Genomic DNA, 22,106 nt, shown 5'->3' with positions numbered 1-22,106 from the left:
GTTAAAAGGGACTTCTTCATCCCCACTGTTGCCAGGTGTTGATATCGTGCAATCGTTCCTCTTAGCAGCTTGAAGCTGTGTATTGGTGCTAATCAATGACTATAGAAAAGATGGCGAACCTGGCTGCACTTCCTCCCATTGTACAAAAATGAAGCCCGCTTGAAGGAGCTGCCATGTTGCACTTTTGGAGCCCGAGTCTGCACGGTTGTGACTTGAGGTAGAGCATCAGCATCATTCACCCACTGGACATGACTGTTAACACGCCTCCCTACACTTTTTTCGTAGCCCGGCTGCTCCGGTCCATCTGCTGATGGGTTTACAGTGACTCGTTAAATCCAATCACATCACTATTATGAAAAAGACACAACTTATCATCTCATAGCTCTACAAGTTTTCTAAAGTCAACGGTGCTAAATGAATAAAACTGAAGTGAATATAAAGGAATGACCATGACTTCAGAGTGGAACTCACTGGCACACAATCAAACTTTTACGAGACCTTGCTCTTTAACAGAAAGCTTAAGTTTAATTGAGTTTAATGTCAGCAGTGATTGATTTAAACTCAGATCAATTTCACTGATTTTCACAATAAAACACTGCATACACTGTGTGAAAGGGACATTTATTTTGAAAGACAATCATTGCAGTTAGTGTTTCAATGCACAAATGATTTGTGTGTGTGTATGTGGATGTGTGTGTGTGTGTGTCTGAGATTATCAGTACATTTTTTTCAGCTCTCGTGATTTCCAGCTCATTGATTGGTTGGATATTAAAAAATTGTCTGCAGGCACAAAGAAGAAAATCTGAAGAAAACAAACAAACTAAAGCTGAAAATCATTTCCTGGGTAAAAAAAAGATAAATTTAAAGCTTTGCGAATAAAAGTTAAAAGCTAAATGTTCACTGTAAAGATAAAATATCTATTTTCAGCATATTTGATTTTAACTTCATCTGTTTGTTCTTCAGTCGCTCCTCTGGGTGGGACGAACACAGCGGACTGTTCCTTTAACGGTTGATCAGCTCCATGCTGATTGGGTAGAGACGGACGGCAAGCAGCTCGTACCAAACGTCACGTTTGAAGATTGATTTGTAAAAATGTTAAATTAAATAAATAAATTACCGATGAAATGTTTTGACTTTCAAAAATCAGTCAGAGAGAAAATCCATTGGTTCTCGAAGGACTACACTTCCCAGAGTGCACTGCAGCAGGCCAGCCAATCAGTTAGTAGCAGTCTGACCCACAATTCTCTGCACGGTGTGAGAAACACCCGAGGGAGGGGGTCAAAGGTCAAACTGATCACAGACTGTATTGAGACATGGCTTCTGAGGCTCGTGGGTAGTGTAGTACTTGGAGCACACCAAGGAAGAACGGGGGAAGATCTGTGCTGAGGTCAAAGCAGGAAATGCAACTGGACCAGAACCTTCAGGACAGGAAGTTGAACGACCGTCGTCAGGGAAACCAGAGACACTACATCTCCGGTTTCCCTGACAATCTTCTGAAGATTATCGGGAACGAAACACCACTACTTAATCAAACGCTTACAGTCCTGTGACCTCTGTGTGCTTTACTGTAACTGAGGGACAGGAACATTCCCACTGAGATAATCAGGTAATCATCACAAGGTCTGTCTTAAATCACCGCTGAGGTTAAAGGTCAGACGAGTCACGGAGTGGAGCACATCCACAAGCTAACCAACTCTCATCCTAACATCAGACAGACCCAATCAGAGATGTGAACAGCTGGTTTTACAACTACAATAAAAAAAAAAGGCTGTTTGTTTACTTCAGTGTCCGTGATCTGAGTTTGATTACTGTTCGTTACCCTGATGATGCCGATGGTGACCAGGAGGTGGAGCTTAAATTAATACAGTTTCATTTATATAGCACCAAATCACACCAGTCGCCCTTAGGCGCTTTAATGACACCAGCCTTACTGATGTCACCTGAACGTTGAAGTTATGTCGGATATCTGTCACAGCCTCACACTCTTTGTCGCTGACAGAATCAACCTTTGGATCTCGTGCTTGAATCTTCAAATGTTCTCTGACTGACCCGCGTCCACCATCACACCGGACTGCTCAACGAGCACACCTCAGAGACACAGTGAAGTCACCCTGATGGCGATGATAACGATGGCGTTAGTAATCACAAACTTGTTGTCGTTCTGAGAGGCTCATGGTCTCATTTACTTGCACAGCCCAGGATCAGATGATGGAGACATGACCAGGTGTTTATACGACCTGCATTAAAATGCAATAAAACTGCCTCCACTGAGGGGGCGTCGGTTCATTTTCCCCGCAGTGTATAAGCTTCTGATCCAGTTTACCTGCCCCTATATGCCACGCCCCCTAAATCGCCTAGTTTTCAGTGTGTTCACGTAGCTCTTATATTTACAAGGTTTCACTGCTTTACCTGGAGCAAGTGCAAGACTCCATTTGCAAAAACAGGAAGATTACCTCGCAGAAAAGGACAGCAGATTGTCTGATTGACTCGTTAGTCCTTTGGTCTTATAATGTCTTCGTTTGTAAGCTCACGAGTTTAGAGATAAACCCCACCTAGCGTGTTTCCTGTGAGGTAAAAATCTAATTGGCGGCTCTGACAACAGCGAGTCATTGTCGGGTCGGTCTCCTCCACCCTGCAGGAGAACCTCGAGATAAGCTTAAAACGAAGAGGCAAGTGGGGGGAGGGGCTAAACAGAGAATAGTAAATCATAAGACACTGACACAACCTAACTGAACAGACACATCATGCCAGCGTCACGCTTCTTTGATAAAAATCTTTCTTGTCGTTCGCTTCTTTATAAAACACTGATTCATTTTAACCTCCGTGCCTCGCCCAAGCCATTGTGTTTACTTGTCACACGGTTTTTCAACTTTCTGTCATGCTACGTGTTAATGTTTGCTCTTAGGTGAGATGAAGGTGCTGATCCAGCAGGTGAGAAAATGTCGTCACACAGGTGAGAGAAAGTGTTTCTAACTGAGCATGCTCACAGCCAGCCTCCTCATCATGCTGGTCTGGGTGCAACCGTGGCAAAGGGGGTGGGGCTTCGACCTCAGAACTCGACCTTGCAGGCAGGGAAGGTTTCCTCCTGCATGGCGACGGTGCTGTTGCTGCCCAGCACGGTGACTGACAGCTCCCGCTGCCTGTCGTGGGTCTCCTGGTACCACTCGTGCATCGCCAGCGAATCAAACGTTGGGATCAGCGTCACCTGAGAAAAGCCCGGAGAAACACCAATCACAGAGCAGCTCGTGAGCAGATGGGAAGGTGAAGAAAGTGTCACAAACCTGGATGTCCGGCCAGCTGCTCTTCCCCTCCAGCAGTGCATCCAGGATGCTCCTCATCGCCGCCTCCTTCACCGGGTCGTCTCCACTCACAATGTAATATGAGGAGCGGAGGCGCCTGAAGAAGTCCAAGTCCACAGTGGTGGAGGCAGTCCCGGACGGCAGGTAGGCCAGATCCACATAGACCGCAGAACCCTCAGACCCGGAGGAACCCAAAGCTCTGGAACCTGGATCCAAAAGAAGAAACAAAAAGAACCATGATCATAAACCAGGGTTTTATGATCTGCTATCTTTATTTAACTCTGAGTGAGGCAGTTTGTGACAAGCACAATAAATCAGTGGCCATGGTTTTTGATTTCTTGATTAAGCCTCAGTGACTTCATGCAGCAGGTCACTGCGTGGGTTATAATCTGAAGGCATACCTGAGGATTGAGGTTTTGCAGCTCCGATTCTAGATCCACCCAGTGAACTCCGGGATGAGGGCTTGGCATCGAGGCTGGACGCCATCTTTAAGGACCCTGTGGAGCTGCCGACCTTCGACCTTCCATTCTGGGCCACTGTGCTCCCTGACGACATTCTCTGCAGCGGTTTCTTTGTCTTTCCGGCTGAGCTCTTCTTGTCAGGCTCTGAGTCAGCCATACAGGCTCCAGGCTGCGGCGGTAGAGGAGGGAGGTCCTTGACCGGCGCTGGCGGTGGGTCGTGCTGCCCTGCCCTGTGGGTAAAATGTGATGTAGGATGTTCCTGTGGTTGGGTGGGTGGAAAGAACCCGCTGGAATCATCTTCAGAATCAATGTCGGCTGTGATGGAAGGACAGTCCTCTGTGCTGGGGGGGATATCAGAATCAGTGGTGGTGGGCAGGGTGCCGCTTACTGATGTGGGCGGAGTCTCCTGACTGTAGGCTGAGGCGTGGTCGCTGCTGCTCGCATCCTGAGAGTGGTTGTTGTTATCAGAGACGTCTGGAGACGTTCCCGTGGCGAGGCTGGGGCTCACGTGCTGCTGATGGTTCTCCGAGGTTCTGGGATGCTGGAACTCACATGGGGAAACCAAGCAGAGGTCGACGTCGTGAAGAACATCCGAGATGACCTCTGACATCCCATGGATGTGGTCCTCTGATCTGTTTCCACAGCACCCGTTATGGGCAGACCTCAAGGCTATCCCAGCACTGGAGTCCAAGTCAATAACGTGGCCGTTGGCGCAGACTTTGGGGGAGGCAGCAGGGGGGGGCAGAACCTGCTCTAAAGACACTGAAAGTGATTCATCAACCTCTGTAGAGTGAGGTGAGCCAACCTCAGCCGGCATGGAGGTCATGGTTGGGGAGGAGTCCGGCATGATGTCCTTAAAAGGACTGAGGGTCAGAAGGCTGGACGGTTTATCTTGAGAGGATGTGGAGTTTTCCAGACCTTCAGGCAGGGAGCTGAGGTCAGAGGTCCTACATGAACTTCCCTGATTGTAGTCCTCAAAGCCTAGACTAGACCCTCTTGCCTCGAGGCCACTGTCCTCGCCCAAGCCACGAATGTCCTCTTCGAGGGACTGGTAGAAAGGGGTATGTCCAGCACTGTTTGGGGCAGAATCTGCAGGAGAGACCAGCTCCAGGGTCTTTTCCTCCATGCAGACATCGGGTCCATTTTTCAAGGATCTGTCCACTGGCTCATATGTGGTCTGGGTGAGGTCAAAGTTCACACTAAGATCACCTTTTGGAGTTTTAGCGACCAGTGAGGAGGCAGTGACCATATCATGATCAGTCTCTGAGCAGCGAAACTTCTCTGGACTCTCTACTGCGGAAGTCGGGTTCCCGTTGGACTTTACTTCGTCAGGATTCAACCCCCTGGACTTTGCACTTTTACCACTATTCCCATTCTCATCTTCCAATCGAAGTCTTTCAAATTCAGCCGTCATGTCCTCAGGTGTGGACACCTTAGAGCGAGCCACCTCCTTCTGGGTCTCCTGCTCCTTTGACACCGGTTTGCCTTTCGTCCCTTTGTTCAAAGTATCTTTCTTGGGAAGAGTCCCATCCTTCTTCAGAGTGCTGGTCTTCCCAGAAGGTTTTCTTATTTCTGCACTTGCTGTTGAAGCTGCACTTGTGGCTTTCTTCACTTCTTTAATGGCTGGCTTTGCTGCCTTCTTCTCATCGCTCTTCACGTCCCTCTTCACGTCTTTTTTTGGTTCAGATTTGAAGTCTTTCCTTGGCTTCATACTTGGGATTTCTTTCTTTGTTGCTTCTTTCTTTTTCTCTCCACTCTCTTCCTTCTTGTCTTTCTTCTTCACTTCCTTCTTCTCTTCTTTTAAAACCTCTTTCTTTGGAATGAGCTTTTCAGCAGATTTCGCTGGCTTCGATTTAGCCTCTGGTTCCTTTGTTTTGGGCTTTTCTTCGGCATCCTTTCTGTCTTTAGGTACAGAGTCAGCTGCTACCCTAGGCTTGGTTTTCATCTCTTGTTTTTTGGCATCCACTCGTCCAAGTTTGTCTTTCTGTAAGGCACTACTGGGTCTGAAGTCCTTAGACTGGGACTTAAGGCTTTCTCGACTGTCTGCTCGTTTTGGTTGCTTTTCGATTTTGGATGTTTCCAGGTCCTTCAAACACACTGCTGGTAGTTTCAGGAAATCCAGATGTTTGAGTTTCTCAAGTCCATCCAGAATTTTGGTCTGAGGCGTGCACCCTGGGAAGAGCACACGGATGATTTTCTCCTGAGGGCTGGACGGGTGCCAGACCAACAAAGCACAAATGGAAACAAGGCACGGCAGTGGAAGATCTGAGCCCTTCACATTCGATCCATTGTTTGGCCAAGTCTGCATCAAAGCTTCGAGCTCTTTGCTACCGCTGACCGGATTCAGAGTGTAAAGCTCCAGACGACCAACTCCCATCTTTTGGAACAAGATCACGGGTTCTATGCTAGGTCCGTTAGGCCGGTTCAGGGGTTCTGGTCTGATCGCCAGTCTCTGCAGGTGCTGCAGAGCAACTGTTGCCTGATCGCAGCTCCGCAGCTCGCTTGGATCTTCCTGGATGAACTTCAGCCTGTCGGGAACATTGAGAAAGACCACCCCGATCTCAGGGGAGATGAGGTTTTTCATCCAGTCCTCTTCGGGATGGGATCCGGCAGCCTCGTCGTCCTGCTCGGAAACTTTTCTCAGCAGCAGACTGTTCACGCCCGGCAGATTGTCCACTCCGATGTGTGTCAACAGTACAGCGTCAATCCTGTCCAAGTGTCGAACCAGTTTCCAAAAGCTGGAGCGTGAGTCAGAGCCACCGTTCACCAAGACATTAAAACCGTTAACAGCGAAGAAGGCAGAGTCACCCCTCCCACCAGGGAAGATGTAGCAGCAAGGTCGAGACAGCTTCAGGAAGCCCACGGTGCTTGGGGGCTCCAGTAGGTCGAAGGGAGACTCGGGCTCCAGAGACTCCAAAAGGTACTCTACGAACTCTTGCAAACCCTCCATCTCGGGCAGGACTGGGGGAGGGTTGATCCGAATGTTTATGAAGTCTTGCAGATTGTGTTTCTCCAGTGCCGGCTCCTTCCAAAGGCCAGAGTCTGGACAGCTGAGGGTGAGGCTAGGCTTCACCGCTGGGCCTGCCGAGCTCAGCAGTTCACCGACCTGTCGACACAGAGTCAAGCAACTTGAACATCATCAAGCACTTAAACGTGCTGTGTAAACAAAACCAACAAAGACACAGTTTGCTTACCTCCTCGTCAGAAAAAATCTGGATGAGGTTGCTGAGGGAGAAGCAGCCTTTCTGCAGTACAATGTCGCCGCTGCCCTCAACACACTGACCGGCGAGAATCAGCAGTTTGCGGCGCGATGGATTGCAGACAAGCCGCCGCACCTGAAACAGGAAATGCATCATCGGTGCAGCTCAGAGGAAATAAAAACATACTCAGACACACACCTAGCAAACTGAGCCAGGAAGTATTCTCAGATATACAGGAGATCAGCTGATCTCCGTGTACGCGAGAGCCCGCCAACAGCTGAGAAAACATCTGTAAAGGTTCACGTCTGACTCACCTCTGAGGAAACAAACTCTGAGCCTGGATTCACCACGACTTGCGTGTCCAGGACGTCCCCGCTGTGCTGGAGAGTCCGCTGACCTGAAACACACAAACAGGACAAACGAGTGTCAGGGGGAGATCTTCCCTCAGGTTTGCCCTCATTCCTGCTCACTCTCCTGTTCTCTCCATGAGTGCTGCAGCTGCTCATTCATTGGCGGGACATCGCTCAAGACCACATCCACCCACCACACTGCCTGCCAGGTTCCACTGAAAATACATCCATTGAAACTAAAGCTCATCATCTGTGTGCATGCGAGTCTGTCTGTCTGGGTGCGTGTGTGTGCACACGTATAATAATAATAATAATAATAATAATAGATTGCATTTATATAGCGCTTTTCGGGGCCCTCAAAGCGCTGTACAATTCCACTATTCATTCACTCTCACATTCATACACTGGTGGAGGCAAGCTACAGTTGTAGCCACAGCTGCCCTGGGGCAGACTGACAGAAGCGAGGCTGCCATATCGGCCATCGGCCCCTCTGGCCATCACCAGTAGGCGGTAGGTGAAGTGTCTTGCCCAAGGACACAACGAGGGGCTCGAACCGGCAACCTTTCGGTTACAAGACGAACTGCCAACTCTTTGAGCCACAATCGTCTGTATGTCTTTGGGCGGCTCAGCAGAGTCTCAGCTGACTGTGTTTGTGTTTGGATGGAACAACCAATTATCTGTCTCTGTTTAAAGCCCCTCAGACTGATGACTTCACTTCGTCCTGTTGGATCAACTGTGCCACAGTCTGATTTACCCTCTGTCCGTGTTGTTGCCTTTAAGTCGCTGACCTGTCCCAGGTCAACTTTCCTCTTAGGTGAGGCAGAGGGTAAACACCTGGGCCATCAGCTGTTAGTCTTTCAGATGCACTGAAATGCCTCAGAGGAGCTGAGCAGAATTTGAGGAGCCTTCAACTCCTCAGTTTAGACCAAGTGTTAAGATTGGGAGGGTCAAATTAAAGGAAAACACAGCAAAGTTATAAAATGTCAACTTTAAACCCTTAAAACTGATGATGATGATGATGTTCGTCTTCTTCATCATTATTATGACCACCAAATTTTGACGACACTCAACCTCCCCATCACCGCTTTGCTCTGGACTCCCCGTCAGAGAGCTGCCCCTCACCTTGCCTTCATATTCATCATCTCTGTGTCACGGTGAGTGTCAGGAAGCTCGGCATCACGCATCACAGTGGACGGCGAGCTCAGTTTGGATACCCCATCAGTAAGGTCACAAGAAGTACCGTCTATCTGTGGTTATCTCAAACAGATTCTGAGGTCCACGTATCTGTGTCTATGTGTTAGCCCTGTGACAGACTGGCCACCTGTTCAGGGTGTACCCTGCCTCTTGCCCTAAGACATCTGGGATAGGCTCCAGCCCCCGCAACCCAAAAAAAAAAGAATAGGAGGAAGAGAATGGATGGATGGATCTTTGTTTATCCATGTTAGCAGGACCTGTCAGTGACAAGGATATCTCCCAGTCACAGGTGATATGTGACTGGTTCTCGATCGTTTCAGAACAAAACACGTGGAACATTCTGTAACCAGCATCCACAGAAACCTGTTCATTCTGAAGAAAACTCCACTCGGATCCTTCAGTGAATGAAGCTGGAAGAACGTCTGCAGAGGAAATTGGCAACTGCTGCACGTGAAACTGCATCGCTCAGACTGAGACGGTCAGGTGTTTTTAAACTGTTATGACCTGAGATGGACCCACATCCCACCCCGAACATTAATAATTTAAACTCAGCAGCTCATGTCTGATCACTGTCCCGTTACAGAGCTTCCTGTGAGCTGACGATGAGGTTTTCCCGCTTTAACGTTTCAGCTAAAAGGGAACGAAAACATGAAGTACGGTTTCTTTCAGAGGTTCAGGGAACACATACACAGTCTGACACTTGTGCGAACCTTCATCCGTTTGGTCACCCTCACAATCCTGCACACATCTAAAAGTCCTTGTGATTTTCTTTCAGACTCCAGGTCATGTGACACAAGCGGCCGTGTTTGAGGACTCGCGGTTCTTCACGCCTCCTGCAGAGTCCTGAGCTGCTGACAGTTTCTGTAAAGCTGTCCTTGCCGCCTCAGTCTGAGGTCCTGTTTACAAAAAAACAGAAGCGCTGCCTCACGCCATCAGCTTGTGGCCATGAGCACAAGTCACAGGACAAAACTGCTTTTCATTTGATCTAAAACACCCCATCACAGTGTGCCATCATCCTGCTGAACAGAAATTAATGATGCTATTGATAAAGGCATCAGCGGGATTTTCCTCTGCTGATCGAAAGCATTTCATGCATTTTAAAATCCTCCGAGGCCGCCAGGCTCAGCATCAGAGAACACATCAAACATGGAGGTCCACAGGGTACTGGCTTAAGAGGCCCGGGTACAAATCCACCCCGAGTGTCTGACCACTCCTCTTTCCTCCAATCAATCCCAATACAGGCTTACCTCGCACTTCTTCTGACAGGAAGGCTGAATGTCTCGACACAAAGAGCTTCAGCTGTTGATCCAGAACGGAGACGTCCAGATCCACCGCCCAGCAGCGCACACCTGGACATTAATAAGAAACAAAAAAGGGCTGAACATTTTCATTTTAATGACATTATCTTACATGGCTGCTGTGAGGTTACTGTACTAACAGGCCATCCAGGAAATCTGAGCTCCAGTTAATAAGTTAATAAGGGCTATTAAAGGATTTTGATTGGCTGTCACTAATTAGCAGGTAACTAAGTCTGTACAGAGTCCACGAAGCAGTGGGTGAAATCACCGAGGTTACATCTTTCATATACAGCTTGTTGTTGGTGTGCTATGGCTGTGAAACCTCAGATATCAGCCGCACATCACTGTCAGATAGACCATTTCTACTGCAAACAGGAAGTCAGTGATATTTAGTAACACACTTCCTCTTTTTGTGCGAGTGGACAGAGAGTGAGTTTGTACACGCACACTCATCATAAAACAGCTGTAATAAACAGGCTGAGAGACAAGTGTGTGTGTGTGGACTGTGATCAGTCTAAAGGTTAGACAGTGAATCAGCTCAGCGTGTTTCAGAACTCAAAACTCTTTCAGATGAATCAGAGATCGCATTAATCATATTGAACAGATATCAAATTGTCCTCCTGATAGTTGCTCTGTTCGTTTTCTGTGAACCTACTTTTACAGAAAGTCCGGAAAATTAAGAAACGCAATTGCCCACTTCCGGCGAGACGCATTTTCAAAAAATAAAATAATGACTCAGTAGTATGCATTTTATTTTTCGGATGAAATCCGGAAATAAAAAGCTTAGACCTCGTCACAGAGCTCAGTGTGAATCAGTCTCAGTTTCTGAGAGTTTCTAAAGTGACCCGAAAAAGAAACCTGCACACTGGACTCGTTAAACAGCTGCACCCGAACAGGAAAAGGTTTCATAAATGTCAAATAAAACGAGGTGCTAGTTACTCTTTACAATTATGTTCAAAGTTTCTCTGCATCAGCTTCAAAGCGATAAAGTCTCTAAAACTTCGGACCGGGCACAGCTCATTCTAACAACAGCAGCCTCCCGGACTTTTATTGTGAAGGGCTGTGGGGACCTCCGGCCCCGCAGCTCTATTCTCCTGAACTTCCAGAACTCACCTGTTTCTATTTGCTGCAGTACCCGCTCCAGCAGCTCCGCGGGTCGCAGCGTTCCCACTACCACTAGGACCGAGTGATCCGCCGCAGTCCGGGAGGCGCCGGCAGGAGAGCCGGGAGGAGAGCCGGGACCGCCGCCCCGCTCCGCCGCCATCATGGCATGGACTGTCCACCGCTAACGTCACAGCATCCTCAGCCACAGCCCCACCCCGCCGCTGCTAGAGGCGGGATAATGATTTAAATGGCACATCAGTCGGCCAAAGAGAATGGACAGCCATGTAGCTGTCCAATCAGAAGTCAGAGCTGTTTTCAGGGGCAGCTCGGGAAAAACGAGTTTTATAGTTTCGTAACCCAAAGAATAAAGATCAAAACGTCGAATAGTTTTCACCAAACTGAAGCCTGCTCAGAAAAGTAAACTCTTAAAGTATAAGGACACGTTTCTGCGGATTAAAATTAACTTTCGACTTTAGTGAAAAAACTTTAAGAGCTGGATCATCAGATTGGTAATTTTAAATTGTTCTTTAAGTTGACGCTGAGAAACCCAAACGGGATCGCGAACCATACAGGTAAAACTACAGTAAAATAATTTCAGTGATTTATAAAAGAAATACCATCTATTAGACAGCCGTCATGTTTTTACGCAGTAAACCACGTGGTGTTGCTTTTTCGGTGGTATTTCCCACACTCCATCGGGCCCCTGAAGGCAGCTGCTTTCGTGTCCTACAACATGGCGGCCCCGGAGCCCAGCCGCTGCTGTTTCTTCGTGCAGAAGAAGAAGCGTTTCTGTAAGATGGTGGCGGGAAAAGGCAGAAAGTACTGCGGGGAGCACGCGACCATGGTGAGTTCACGGATACAGTCACTTGCTCAGGTGTGATCTGGCTCCAGGTGGACCGGTCAGGAACAAGAAGGGGCCATCCCCAAAGTATGCCCACAAAGTCGCAAAGATGAAAGTGTCCAAAGTGTGTCGGTCTGCTGAAGCATGATTAGTTCCTTTCACTGGAACTAAGGGGTGGAACCCGACTCCTGGAAAACACCCCACACTCTAAAACCCCCTCCCCCAAACTTTACGCTTGGTACAGTGAAGTCAGACAAGTACCGTTGTCCTGGCAACCACAAACCTACTCTCATCCATCGGAGACGCGTGATTGGTCACTCCAGAGAACACGTCTCCATGGCTCTAGAGTCCAGTGGCACATGCTTTGCTATTTGTTTGGTGATGTAAGGCTTGGATGCAGCTGGTTGCCATGGAAACCCATTCCACGCATTGTTCTTAAGATAATCTGAAGGCCACGTGAAGTTTGGACGTCTGTAAAGGTTGACTCTGCAGAAAGTCTGTTAACTCTGTGCACCATGATCCTCAGCATCCTCTGAGTCCGGTCTGTGATTTGCATGGCCGACCACTTCATGGCTGAGTTGTTGTCATTCCCAGTCGTTTCCACTTGGTTATAATCCCACTAACAACTGGCTGTGGATATCGCAAAGACACTTCTAGCGTCCTATCACAGCACGACGCTGGAGCTCACTCAGCTCCCGAGAGCGAGCCATTCTTTGCAAATGTGTATAGAAGCAGTCTCCATGCCCAGATGCTGATTTTATACACCCGTGGACATGGAAGTGATGGAACACCTGAATTCAAGGATTTGGATGGGGGAGTGATTACAATATAGTCTTAATATATCACTGTCTGGAATGAAGTCGGATATCTTATTACAGATCAAACCACAGATCATGATGAGGTGTGCACTACATTAATGTAATGCATGCACACACAGAATGAAGATCTCTTTATTCAGACTATACTGTACACCTGTATATACGGCACACGTGTGGACATACCATAGGAATCATATAGCTTGCAATGGCATGATGATGATCACAAGGTTATGCCTGAAGAGTCTGCGGTGGCTCAGTGCAGGTGAGCCGTTTGTAGCTGCTAGAGTTGGATCATTTGAAGCTGCATGAAGAAATCTGATGCATTCATTTATTTGCAGGCTCAGTGCTCGTGATTGTGAGGTAATGGGGTTCTGTATGAGGTTTAACAGCACGGGTCAGTCTGCGCTCTGGACTCACTGCTGCAGATGTCTTTGTGGGGATTTGGCACTGGGCTTGCCACCGTACTAGAATACAGTGGTCGATACCACGGAGAAGACTTTGATCCTATCCTGCAACAATAGAAGTGATGAAGAAGAAGTCGTAATTTTTTCTTAATTTTTCCAGATGCGAACTTGCCATGGACACACCGGACAACGTCCTGAAAAAAACTCACCGTGGAAAGCTACGAGCGTACATGAAGCGATGACGAGTTCGTCCAGATTTCAGAAATCAGTGGGGTGGTCTGAGCTCACATCTGAGCAGGCAGACTGACCCGTGCTGCAGATATCAGCGAGTTTAAGAAGAACAATGATGTCGATCAGCTGTGATGTCATGAACCTGTGATGTGTTTCCTGTTTCCAGGAGGAGGACGGGGGTGGCAGCAGGAGGATCGTCTGTCCTCTGGACCCCAAACAGTGAGTGACAACACATCAGTCATCAATCAGGTCATTGATCGGCTGACAGAAAGCTGATCACTGGTAGCTATTGATCCTACTCTGCTTGTTTATGTGTTTCAGCACCGTGAGTGAAGACAAACTCCAGAAACACTTGAAGAAATGCAACTCCAGAGAGAAAGCCAAACCGGTGAGACGCTATTGATCCATCAGTTGATCAGCGATTGCGTGTTTATCCAAGTGTTTCCACAGAGATGAACGTTTGATCTCCTGCAGGTTTACTTTGTCCAAAACATCAACGCTGGATCAGCTGATGGAGATGAGACGCTTCGACAGGTAACGACTCACCTGCCCCGTGGCTATTTAACACGGAGTCTCAGCTTACAGAAAGCTGATTCGTGGTTTTACGTTGGTGTTTTGTGGTCGAATGCTGATTGATCAAAGACAAAACTGGTAAAGTAAAACATCTGCAGACGCTTTGATTCACAGTGCCTCATCCAGGCAGACATTCACTGATCTCTAAAGACCAACAGCAGCTCGATTCACACACACACTGTCATGAAACAGTTTGTTTCACAGCAGAGGAAGCACCGAGAATGGACGGCAGCGTCTACACACACAATCACACACTTCTTCATTACGCACAAACCAGCACAGTAAATACTATGATAACCACTGATGACAGTGATGGTGACATCATGATAGTGACATCATAATGGTGATGTGTTACAGGTGAGTCTGTCTGAGCTCAGCAGGACTGAGTTGGAAACTCTGGTGGATAAACTGAAGACAGCGTTCAAAGGTGAGCTGCTGAGATCCAGTGATCAGTGATGGCTGAAGTACTCACAATCTCACACGACTGCTTCAGTTTGGCTGATGTGACACAAAACATCACAAAACTGACAGTCTTTTCACTGAGTAGGTTAGGATTGGGATTAGATTCAGTTTATATTTAAACTGGGTGTAAATTAAGTTTAGGTCAGGGTTAAGTCAGCTTTAATTTGGGTTCAGATCAGCTTTAGTTTTGATTTATTTGGGGTTAGGTCTCGTTTCGGTTTAGTTTCAGGTTAAGGTTTAGTTTGAATTTAGGCCAGTTTTAGTTTGAAATTAGGTCAGTTTTAGTTTTGGTTCAGGTCATGTTTAGTTCGGGTTTAATTTGGGTTAGGGTTAAGTGTGACTCATAAAGTTTTTGGACATTTTGTAAGTCCGCGGATGTTCTCCTGGTGTCCCTGCTGTTGTTGTAGGACTGCAGTGCGATCTAGAGGACAGCGTCCAGTCTCACCCCGCCCTCCACGACGAGCTCCACAACCCAAAGAATGGAGACTCCGCCCACAAACACCTGAAGCAGCAGGTAGACTAGGTGACAGCACCATTAGTCTGTGTATTCATCTCATTTCCATGCTGAAGAATTAAACTGAGAAGTAAAACTAATCTCCGTCTGACCTGCCGGGTGTGCTCAGTCTTCCATCTTAGGTCACATGGAGGAGCTGGGGCTGCTGGGAAGGGGGCGGTGCTTTGTGGAGTTCGGAGCGGGTCGAGGGAAGCTGTCCCACTGGATCCACGAGGCCCTGAAGACTTGCGAGCATCTGAAGACCTGTGAAGACCTGCAGCTGCTGCTGGTGGAGCGCTGCAGCACCCGGTTCAAGGTACAGCCCTGATTCTGAAATCCACTTCACCCTAAACTCAAACCCAAACCCCCGACAACCCAAGTACCTTCAGAACCCCGCCTGCTCACCTGCTGCTTTCCATATTTTCATTTCTGGCTTTAAAATAAAAGTGGAAGCGTTGCTGTCGCATGTCGGCGTTCCTCCGATTCACACCTCATACACTGATGGTGTGTTCATCTTTTATGTAGAGACTGTGATCAAGACTGAAAGCAGCTGATCAGTTTGATTGATTGATAGGTGAAACAGGTGCGTTCTGTTGCAGGTGGACGGGAAACATCAGGATGCTGGAGTTCAGTTTGAGAGGCTGCAGGTGGACATTCAGCATCTGGATCTAAGTAAGACAGGAACATATGGACACTGTGGTGCTCTGACCTCTCCTGACCTGTTTCTGTGATGCTTTCAGGTAAAGTCCCTCTGCTCTGTGAGAAGAAACTGCCTCTGGTCGGAGTTGGTAAACACCTGTGTGGAGCGGCGACAGGTGAGAACAGCCAAAAAACTGTCAGCTCTGATTGGTGGTAAGCAACATCCGGCTCATAATTCCACAGTAACTGCTGCTCTACGCTGGTTCCTGCAAGCTCCATCCTGCTCTCTGATGGCAGTACACCTCCACCTGTGCTGAAGCATGATGGGTTTGGTTTTACCTGCAGGGCAAAACCTGGAGATCAGTTTATGTTTTTCTCAGAACTTCAGCTGAAGTACACCAACATCCACCTGGAAACTAGCATTTCTGTAGTACTTGTCTAGTCTCATCATATTCTGGTTCCGTTCTCAGATCTGGCTCTGCGCTGTTTGCTGGAAACTGCAGGACAGTCGGAGGAAGAAGAACCGCCCCATAAACGCCTCAGACCATCAGAACCATCTGAGCCAAGGTCAGGAGGGGGTCTTGGATCAGCACCAACAGGTTGTGGTCCTGGCCCAGTGCTGGGCCTGACAGTGGCACTGTGCTGCCACCATCGCTGTGATTGGCGTCACTACGTCGGGCAGCAGTTCTTTCTGCAGAGAGGACTCGGGGCGCGGGAGTTCTCTGCTTTCTGTCGGATGTCCAGTTGGGCCACGTGTGGACTCAGACCGACCAATCAGAGAGGAGATGGTGAAGAGCACGAACCAGCAGAAGAGACAGACGCTGTGAATGGGTAAATATTTGACCTCTGCGCCTGAAACCTGTCACCGATGGTTGTATGGACCCAGCCCGAAGTAGAAAGTTTCTGTAGTTTAGAAAAAAAAATCTGATTTACTCAATGAAGATTTGAAGAAGTCTTCGTTCCTCTGGTTTTATTTTAGAGCAGCTTTGCATGATCCACAGTTAAGAATAATCCCTCTTTACTGATTCACATCAGCACCTTCAAACACCACATCGAGCAGCTTGTGCTGGGCTTTAAGGAGGTTTAACCAACCTATCAGCACAAGTCAGCAGCATGTCAGTGTTTTATGTTCAGAATCAGCTGCAGAGACAGAGTGAAGGACAGGAGAGTGGATTTATTTCAGTTCACACATGTGATCCATAGATTCATGAAGCAGCTGGAAATCCTTTTTCTAAATATTTATTAGCTCCATTCAGTGTAAGGTCTGTGACGAGCTGATGTCAGCGTGTCACACAGGCTAAACACGGAGGACTGACACTGCATATACTCTGATCTCATCAGTGCACAAGTGATGAACATGAAAATCAAGCTTCGGAGCAGGAGGGTCTACTGGAAGAGAAGGAGGGGCTATAGGATGAGATGGCGGGTCTACAGGAGGAGAAGGAGGGGCTAGAGTTTAATGTTCCTAGCGTATAATAATCAGGACTGTCTGCATGTTTACACTGAACTAACACACTGTGTTTGTGTGTCTATGTGTGTGCACGTCTGTGCGTGACAGGTTTCTGTCGGCTTCTGAACGTGAGCAGCTCGGCCGTCTATGCAAACAGTTGATCGACCACGGCAGGTGTCACTTCCTGCAGATGAAAGGATTCAGCAGCAAACTGACTCGTTACATCAGCAGTGATGTCACGCTGGAGAACGTCCTGCTGACCGCTGTACCCCTCACCCCCCACTCCTCCTGATTGTTTGATTGTAAGCTGCAATTTTGAGTTTTAAGTTACAGGAAGTCAGACTGAACATGCTCAGGTGTTTTCTGTTTATATTAAAGTGTTTTTTTCCTCATGTACATAAAACGTTTGCAGTCTTCCAACAAGTGACGTTCTGAGCATGCTCACTAAAATCTGCCTGTCACATGGCACAATCATAGATTATTCTATAGCTGGAAAACTTCTGGAGTTTGACTCGTCCTGCTTGTCCACTTAAAGTCTTTCAAAATAAAAGCACAAGTGTGGCTTTGTGGAAGTGTCTTTAAAAGGGAGAAGCTCAGAAGAAGAAAAAAAGACATGGGGCCGTATTTCATGCTGAGGATTCGTCATTGGACTCACCATCGGACTCTGAAACATTCAAAGAGAAAATCGTGTCAGCTGAAATCAACAAAACATTCAAATGATGTCGGGTTGTTCCTCGTATACGGTGCCATTTCAGCCCCAAAGACAGAAATGAGGGTTTGATATAAACACGGGCCAAATATTCTGTATGCCTCCATTATTTTAGCCTAAACTGAGTCAGCGATCTGAGTTCTTTAAATCCAGACAAGCCCAACTTAGAATATTCTACACCACATTTTTGTATGAAAACACTTTTAATGATTAAAGTCTTTGTGTCGTGTCCCTGAATTGTTATGGAGATCCCTCTGAAAGGGTCCCCTGATTGGTCCTCTGGGACAGTTTCCCTCAATTACAGTATAAACATGTTGAAAAACCTTGGTGTGGTCTACACGTGAGTAATAATGGCTGATTTAAGCATGAAATGTCCTGCTTGTTAATTTTTCTCACAGTAAAAGGTTATGCATAGTTTTAATGAAAGCATGAGTTGTGGGCTGCAATCTCTAAAACATTCTTTATATTCTAAACATGTCAGGCAGCAACAAAACTATTCAAAACTAAATGTTAATTATGATAAATTCAAAATGAACTGACATTTTTTTTAATGTTGTGCTTTATATATAATTTATATAAAAATGTAAAGGGTAGAAATAATAAGCTTAGTGGCTGGTTGGGTTTTGCAGCTGTGCAGTGATACAACTAATGTAAAACTGGGAAAATATGAATTTATCATCAAATATTTATCCAGCCATCCTTTTATCCTTTTCAGGGTTGTGAGGGGGTTGGAGCCTATTCCAGCTAACATAAGGCGAGAGACAGGGTATGGCCTGGACAGGTGGTCAGTCTGTCGCAGGGCTAACACAGAGGCGAACAACTGTTCACATTCATTCACACCTATGGGCAAATTAGAGTTTCCAATTAACCTAACCCCACTAACTGCATGTCTTTGTACTGTGAGAGGAAGCCAGAGTTCCCGGAGAGAACCCACGCAAGGAACAGTGCTAACCACCGTGCCCCCATGCTGCCCCAAATAGCTATGTAAATTTAAAGTTATAAGTGTGCTGTTGGTATCAAACCCAAAAGCTGATACTGGTGAGCACCTTCAGTTTAACCTGCAGACACTGTGAGAGAGTCACTTCATAAATCCATAAAATTTAAATTCAGGTTTATACATCCAGCTTCTAAAGCTCTTTTAGATGTATTTTTTTTTAAATGGTGAATTAAGGATGGTAAACACCTTAATTCACCATCTGATCTGATCGATCTAATGAAACTCTGTTGGGTATGGGGCGAGGTTCTCATTGGTTGTGTACAGGGCAGGGTTCTCTGTTTTTTCACAGTGAACTAAATAAATTTTTTTCTATGTATGTTTATGGTTAACTGAAGTGAGTAAATTTAATTTAAAAACAGGTCAAATTTAATTCAACTTCCTTTTTAATCATAAAAACGTGAAGTGGAATGACTTGATCATTCCAACACTTCTTCAAACAGATTTACAGAGTAAGCAGGAACATTTCAGCTCTTAGAAAATGTAAATACAAAAGTGACGCCACATTTACAACGCTTATAAACCCCACTTCTGGAACAGGAAGTGCATATCCTGAGCTAGTCCAGTGTATTATTCTAGTATTTTAAGTAGCTGTTGTTCACGTGAAATGCTAAAGTGTGACTTTTTTCCCCGTTATCACCCTGAAATGGTGCCGAATGGCAGGAACAACGCAGTGGTTATTGTTGACATCACTCTTTAATAACCTGAGGTCAGAGGGGTCAGTTGGGGTTTAGCTTCCTGTTTGTTGACGTCGTTGAGGGTCACTGCCCCCATGAGATGTTTGGCACACACACAGGTTAGCGTGTTAGCGCACGCAGGTCAGTGAGCATGCTCAGTACTAACGGTTGACGCAGTGCACGTTGAGCACGGCGTACGCTCTCTTTCGGGCCTCCTGGATGTACATGAGCATGAACTCTTTCCCGAACATCTCCCTGTCATCTTCCTCCTCTTCCTCCTCAGCCACCGCCTTCCTGCTCGGCAGCGTCACGTCCAGAGTCAGGGGGTTATCCCGGAAGTTCACAAACCTGCTCCGAGGAAGTGAAGAAGTGAGTGATGCCAGACAGAGGGAGGGCAGGTGCGTGAGGATGGCCAGACTCACCTGAGGCTGGACATGCCCTCCATGAGCGGTGGAATGTCTCTCAGCCTGTTGCTGCTGAGCACCAGCGTGTCCAGGCTCCTCATTCTGGCGATGTTCTCCGGAAGCTTCTCCAGCTCATTCCTCTGCAGCCACAGAGTGTGTAGCACCTCCATTCTGAGGAAAAACACATGATCACTGGCTGTTGACAGAAAGGCGGTTGAGTGTTAAGTCAAATTTTGTAAAATTTCTAAAGTCTTAGTTTAAACTATAGGATCAAAGACATTCCTTTGTCTGACCACCTCTCCAGCCAATTTAGTGCTGGGGGAGGCTGACGTGGGTTTTATTGTAGATACATCGTATCTGAAGGTTCTGTTTGATGTTTGGTGAGCTTTCTGCTTTTATGATCCTTTTGGTGAGCAGGAGGTCACAAGTTCTTGCACACGTGCTTACACGTGCACACACATACACACAGTGCCTTGTCTGTTAGAACCATTGGGGGGTTTTACGGTGGGAGGTCCTTGTGCTGTGATGTATATTGTAACAGTTTGTCAATAAATAGCTGCGAGGAGAGCTGCTCTTTGAAGGAGTTGGTCTGGAGACAGGTGAGGAGCATTTAGCTTCACACCCTGGTTCTGACCAAGCCTTTCCTCGTTAGCGAGTAAAAGACCGGTTGAAGATGTTCTGTCTTGTTTTTCGTTCTTCATGAGGAATAAGTCTCTAAACTAGCAGTGCCTGTGGAAACACAGACTCAACATGGAGCTTAGGCCATGTCCCAGCTCCTACCTGTGTATGTCTTCAGGTAAGTGATGCAGGCAGTTTCCTCCCATGTCGAGCCACTCGAGCGCCGGCAGGGCGAGCAGGCAAGCAGGCAGGCAGCTGAAGTCGTTCATGGAAAGATCAACATGCTGCAGCCGCGACAGCGTCCCGAGCTGAAGGTCAGAGAGAGAAGCACACCTGAGCTCAGACTGGACCAGAACCAGGCCTTACTTTTCAGGTGTACGGTAACAAGGCATAGGTTCAGGCACTCACCTGGTCTGGTAGCTCATTTAGGTCCCGGTTCATTGCCAGCTCCAGCCTCTCCAGGCTCTCACACCCGCTCAGCTCTGCCGGGACAAACGGGATTCTGTTGTAGCTCAGCAGCAGCTCTCTGAGCCGGGTCAGCTTTCCTGAGACCAAAACCAGGTGAGGTCACAGCACACAGAACTAGAAAACGTGGCTCACAGGCATATTAAATCGAGGTGAGCTCACCGATCTGTTTGGGGATCTCAGCGACTCCGTTCCGGGACAGATCGAGCACCAGAAGGTTCTGGAAGCTAGAGATGAAGTGAGGGATCTTCAGTAGTCCGGTCCGGTGGATCTGCCACTCCTGGACCTGACTGAGCTGGATCAGGCAGCCTGGCAGAACCTGGAAACCAGAGCAGCGAGCTCACAATGCGCTGAAGTGACAATTCAGTGTGCTTCCTGCGAGGGGGGCGTTACCTTCCACTCCTCCTGCTCGATCCGGAGGACCAGCCGGCCGTCCTCTGTCTCCAGCTTCTGCTTTAGCCGTGCCAGCGCCGCTCGGTCTTCCCAAAGCCCGACTCCAAGTCTGCACCAAAATCACCAAGTGATGAAACCTCTTCGGTCTGACTTGGGACATCACTTCAGTTACCTTTTTTTCCCAAACTTTATTATTTCGTTTTATTTTCTCATCATGTTTTTGTCTTTAATGTGTTTGATCTTTATGACTTTATTTTTTACACTTTTTTGTTTTAAATAATTTGTTTCCCCCAGTCTTCTCCTTGACTGGCTGAAACATTCTGTCCTGATACAGTTTGACTGATGCAGAGATTCAACATGGCTGCTTTCAGACAAGACTGTATGTATGAGATGGACATAACCACTGGGTTCATCCCCCCTCTGAAACTGACTCATCTTTTTTCAGGTTCACCAAATTTTCATTTACTCTATGGTAGAAACACTGCGAGAGAAACAGGAAGTGGGTGGGACTAGAGGTCCCAACACTGAAGATGAACCAGTTCAAAGGATTATGGGTAATTTTTATAAGGTTCATAGAGCAGTTTTTGGAGATCCCCACTTTGACCAGCAAGCACTGTATACCAACAGAAAGTGTGCTCAAGTGACTGGGTGTGGTCTGACCTGCCTGTGGCCCCGCCCCTCGTGGTCCTCCTCTTGTGCTCCTCCTCATGCTCCTCCCTCCTCCTCCTGATCCTGGTCTCCCACAGTGCTTTGATGGAGCTCACCGAGCTGCATGCTACCACCACGCCCACCATCATCACCACTTCCTGTCAGCCTTGTGATGTTACAGCACACAGGTGGACATGTAGGATAACCTATCTGAGCTGTGGCCCCATCCCCACGCTGACCATCTTGTGACACTGATTATTGATCTCCAGCAGAAATCATGTTTCAGATCAATTTACTGACCATTAATTAAAAACCCATCAAATTCACTCTGCTCAAACATCAAAAACAACCAGAGACAGTTTCCAGCTACTGAAGCAGAGA

At 47.3% G+C, this 22,106-nt stretch overlaps 3 protein-coding genes across 6 annotated transcripts; 1 reads left to right on the top strand and 2 right to left on the bottom strand.

Annotated features, from left to right (window-relative positions):
* Positions 1-602: 602 nt before the first annotated feature.
* On the bottom strand, positions 603-11,178 carry map1sa (microtubule-associated protein 1Sa). The gene is made up of 7 exons (XM_005922948.3): positions 10,916-11,178; positions 9,752-9,853; positions 7,275-7,357; positions 6,955-7,095; positions 3,701-6,866; positions 3,282-3,505; positions 603-3,205 (listed from the first exon to the last, which is right to left on the bottom strand). The coding sequence occupies exons 1-7, from the start codon at positions 11,067-11,069 to the stop codon at positions 3,050-3,052; spliced, it is 4,026 nt and encodes a 1,341-aa protein (XP_005923010.1). The 5' UTR covers positions 11,070-11,178; the 3' UTR covers positions 603-3,049.
* Positions 11,179-11,367: 189 nt separating this feature from the next.
* trmt13 (tRNA methyltransferase 13 homolog) lies at positions 11,368-19,621 on the top strand. 2 transcript variants are annotated; one of them, XM_042221121.1, is made up of 13 exons: positions 11,368-11,478; positions 11,557-11,750; positions 13,367-13,419; positions 13,522-13,588; positions 13,675-13,734; positions 14,131-14,200; positions 14,643-14,749; positions 14,859-15,044; positions 15,328-15,400; positions 15,469-15,543; positions 15,838-16,198; positions 16,926-17,111; positions 19,481-19,621. In XM_042221121.1, the coding sequence occupies exons 2-12, from the start codon at positions 11,640-11,642 to the stop codon at positions 17,107-17,109; spliced, it is 1,347 nt and encodes a 448-aa protein (XP_042077055.1). In that variant the 5' UTR covers positions 11,368-11,478; positions 11,557-11,639; the 3' UTR covers positions 17,110-17,111; positions 19,481-19,621. The 2 variants fall into 2 exon arrangements, with proteins under 2 accessions (XP_042077055.1, XP_005923011.1); XM_005922949.3 differs by lacking the exon at positions 19,481-19,621 and having other exon boundaries at positions 16,926-17,842.
* lrrc39 (leucine rich repeat containing 39) lies at positions 17,346-21,874 on the bottom strand. 3 transcript variants are annotated; one of them, XM_005922953.3, is made up of 8 exons: positions 21,738-21,874; positions 21,078-21,186; positions 20,847-21,003; positions 20,628-20,764; positions 20,382-20,527; positions 19,620-19,772; positions 19,364-19,545; positions 17,346-17,481 (listed from the first exon to the last, which is right to left on the bottom strand). In XM_005922953.3, exons 1-8 carry the CDS (start codon positions 21,872-21,874, stop codon positions 17,444-17,446), a joined length of 1,059 nt encoding a protein of 352 aa, XP_005923015.1. In that variant the 3' UTR covers positions 17,346-17,443. The 3 variants fall into 3 exon arrangements, 2 of the variants coding, with proteins under 2 accessions (XP_005923015.1, XP_042077056.1); XR_006054440.1 differs by having other exon boundaries at positions 17,376-17,481; positions 19,225-19,545; XM_042221122.1 differs by lacking the exon at positions 19,364-19,545 and having other exon boundaries at positions 17,410-17,481.
* Between the last annotated feature and the right edge of the window lie 232 nt (positions 21,875-22,106).

The sequence above is a fragment of the Haplochromis burtoni genome, unplaced genomic scaffold (genome assembly GCF_018398535.1).
Source record: "Haplochromis burtoni strain Fernald_Lab_line unplaced genomic scaffold, NCSU_Asbu1 Contig_61, whole genome shotgun sequence".
NCBI lineage: Eukaryota > Metazoa > Chordata > Actinopteri > Cichliformes > Cichlidae > Haplochromis > Haplochromis burtoni.
The sequence above is the reverse complement of the archived record's forward strand: the minus strand, read 5'-3'. Positions and strand labels throughout refer to the sequence as shown.

Bases quoted from the DNA above. Each gene is read 5' to 3' on its own strand.
- map1sa (XM_005922948.3), bottom strand. From the start codon at position 11,069: ATGATGGCGGCGGAGCGGGGCGGCGGTCCCGGCTCTCCTCCCGGCTCT. The intron at 6,867-6,954 runs GTAAGCAAACTG...CTGTGTCGACAG, and splicing joins AGATTTTTTCTGACGAGGAG to GTCGGTGAACTGCTGAGCTC. The intron at 3,506-3,700 runs GTATGCCTTCAG...TTTTGGATCCAG, and splicing joins TGCAAAACCTCAATCCTCAG to GTTCCAGAGCTTTGGGTTCC.
- trmt13 (XM_042221121.1), top strand. From the start codon at position 11,640: ATGGCGGCCCCGGAGCCCAGCCGCTGCTGTTTCTTCGTGCAGAAGAAG. The intron at 14,201-14,642 runs GTGAGCTGCTGA...CTGTTGTTGTAG, and splicing joins ACTGAAGACAGCGTTCAAAG to GACTGCAGTGCGATCTAGAG. The intron at 15,401-15,468 runs GTAAGACAGGAA...TGATGCTTTCAG, and splicing joins CATTCAGCATCTGGATCTAA to GTAAAGTCCCTCTGCTCTGT.
- lrrc39 (XM_005922953.3), bottom strand. From the start codon at position 21,874: ATGATGGTGGGCGTGGTGGTAGCATGCAGCTCGGTGAGCTCCATCAAA. The intron at 21,187-21,737 runs GTCAGACCACAC...ATTTTGGTGCAG, and splicing joins AGGGGCGGGGCCACAGGCAG to ACTTGGAGTCGGGCTTTGGG. The intron at 21,004-21,077 runs GTAACGCCCCCC...TCTGGTTTCCAG, and splicing joins TCGAGCAGGAGGAGTGGAAG to GTTCTGCCAGGCTGCCTGAT.